At 58.7% G+C, this 2,705-nt stretch overlaps 1 protein-coding gene across 1 annotated transcript in view; it reads left to right on the forward strand.

Annotated features, from left to right (window-relative positions):
* Positions 1 to 205: 205 nt before the first annotated feature.
* Positions 206 to 2,705, forward strand: part of LOC109705405 (formin-like protein 3) — a gene marked incomplete at its 3' end in the record, with an annotated part of 3,484 nt that continues 984 nt past the window's right edge. Inside the window, exon 1 of the mRNA XM_020226135.1 lies at positions 206 to 933. Coding sequence (XP_020081724.1) covers positions 206 to 933 — 728 coding nt within the window. The remainder of the gene's footprint in view (positions 934 to 2,705) is intronic.

Genomic DNA, 2,705 nt, shown 5'->3' on the forward strand with positions numbered 1-2,705 from the left:
TTGAATGTATTGCTAAATCGACCGCCGAGGTGCTGGTGCTAATCTTGAATGCTTGCAAATATATGAATTGCAGGGAACTAATAATTAATTATAGCGACTCCCAAGGTACACTCATCTATCTATACCTTAACATTCTATCCGTCTCTAGGGAACATCAGACAATGAGAGAGAGAGAGAGAGAGAGAAGGGGAAGGCGATTGACTGTATGCCGATCAAGACGACGACTAGGAAGTTGGCAACCACGGCGACAGGGAAGACGGCGGCCAAGACGACAGGCACGACGGTCAAGACAACAGGCACGACGGTGCTAGGGAAGACAGCGGCCCCCTGTCCCAGGCAGCTGGGGGATCCTCTGCGTCGGTCGATAGAGCGAACTGGAGCAGTGAATGTCATTTCATCTGGACTGAGTATAGACTTGGAGCGGAGGTTTCAGGAGCTTAAACATCATCTGGGCAATGGAGTTATGGCAACCACCCACCCCTCAAGCTCCAGCATTAATGATCGTTCCTTAGCTAAGAAGGTGATCTGGGCGGACTCTGCTGGACTGGACCTGGCTCAAGTTACCTTCTTCAGCAAGGATGACTCCCCTACTGCTCCTACCCCTAGTGCTCCTGCTCCAGCTGTAAAGGACACGGACGGCAAGGGAGCGCCTGCGGATCAGCCTTGGACCGAAGTGCATTACAAAAGGAACGGACGCCTCGCTCCTCCTGGCAAACCGTCCTACAAAGAGGCCCTCCTCTCCGCAGCCCCACCCTCCTCTTCACGCAACCCTCCATCACCTCTGCGCAACGCTCTCTCGCGCAACCCCCCGCCGCCACCTCTGCGCTTCGCTCCCGCGCATCGCTCCCGTGCCTCACTCCCTTCGCGCCACCCTCCACCACCTCTTCGTAACACTCTTCGCAACACTCCCCCCAAGCGCTCTTTCAAGGATCGGTGTTTCCGGTGCCTCCGGACCCGGCCACCCTCCCGAACCCGACCGTACCCCCGAGCCGGGCCGCCCTCCCCGTCTCTTCCGGCTCCGGCCCGAGAGGTTCCGGTCCGGATTCAACCCGGGCGGCCACCTCAGGTCGTTAACCGAAGGGCCCGAGAGGTCCCGGTCCGGGTTCCACCCGGTTGGTCATCTCAGGTCATTTACCGATGGGTCCCTCTTCTCCACCCGGGCCCGGCAAGCGACCGAAAGGTTCCAGGTTGTCTTTCTCAGGCTCCAGGTTAACTTACTGGGCCCCGGGTCATGTCCCATCTATTCACCCGGTCTATTTTCGCGTCGCTTCTCCTCCCAGGCGCCGTCAGGGTAGCCTGTCTCAGGGTTTATTGCATCAAACTTTAAACTTTGTCTCGTCATGTCTTGACCTGGACTCCCCCTCTCCGAGGTTCGTCTTAATTACGCGTCCCTGAAAAGGGCTATTTGCTCCGAAGATGTTTTCGACTAGGGCCGAACTAGGCTTCCCGAGCAGAAGGTTGTCGTCCGTCTTCCACTCGCTCCCACTCTGTTTTCCCTCCGTACTAGTCGTCCGTCCGGTCACGAAAGAGGTTGTCCATCCAGTTGAACGTGCTTCCTCCTTTCTAAACCTCTTTCCGTTTAGACCGGGAACCCCATGCCCTACGCCAGTCGGCTCCGCAGTGGCCGGCCTCCCAGTCGGCTCCGTAGTGGCTGGCCTCATGGTCGGCCGGGGTTAGGGCACCTCTGGTCTCTCCGGAGCCGGTGTCCACGGCTGGGGCTGGGGTCCCTCCAGCCTCTTCGGAACCAGTGGCCGTGGCTGGGGTTAAGGTCCCCCCGCTACTCCGGGTCACTTCCACCAACCGGCACGGAGGCTAGAGCCTAAAGCTTCCTCAGTCTCCTCGGCAGGCTCAACCCCAGCTACAGCAGGTCCCCGGAGGCGCGAGCATGAAGTGGTTTCATGGCTGCGAGGTGGAGATTTCTAGAGTACAGTCCTAGTTTTACCAGGCAAGCGAGCAACCCGCCCCCTCCTCCTAGTGGTGCCGGTTACAGCAACAGGGCTCGGGTTGCGACTTCAACCTAATCCTGGCTGTATCTCTCCAGGGGCTTCCGCTGGAGGTCTAAGAGCCCATACAGTACCTCCACCAACTGCCGATGCTCCGTCGCCATCGGCCTCTCTAGATAATACGCTCAGCACACGAGCAGGCGGGACTACTTGTCCCGCTTCGGCGGCTGCTACCGGCGTTGTCATGCCCTTCTGGTTGTAAGTATCCCCTCTCTATGGTCAGACTAGGTTCGAAACATTCCCCCTCTTTTTGCCGCCCGCGGTGACATCCCTAAGGTCCGCACCGTAGCATTAGATTATAGGGGGTCCGACTCCAAATCGGAAGCCTGTTCCCTCAGCGAACCTTGGGTAAGACCTTCTTTGTGGTGCTTGAGAGCAAGGGACATCGCTCGGTGGTCCTTCAGGCACCCCTTCGGAGGCTTTGCCAACCGCTCTGGCAACCGCTATCACAGAACTCGCTTCACCGGTTCTAAGCGCCCCCCCTGCTGTAGGTGTTCCTCACGTAACGCCGCGGACAAGACGGCCCGTTTCTTCAGAAGACAGACGCCTTGTTTCTACAAGTCCATTCGACCCGCTCGCGCGTACATCGCCATCTGCAGGTAGCCCTCCGCTAGGTACGTCGAGGCGCGGAACACTGGGCAAAACTCCGTGTCTCGCGTGGCGTTTCCGAGGGCCGTTCGCCGGCGAGACACCAAGGCAGGG

This window comes from Ananas comosus, unplaced genomic scaffold (assembly GCF_001540865.1).
Source record: "Ananas comosus cultivar F153 unplaced genomic scaffold, ASM154086v1, whole genome shotgun sequence".
In the NCBI taxonomy this organism is placed as follows: Eukaryota; Viridiplantae; Streptophyta; class Magnoliopsida; order Poales; family Bromeliaceae; genus Ananas; species Ananas comosus.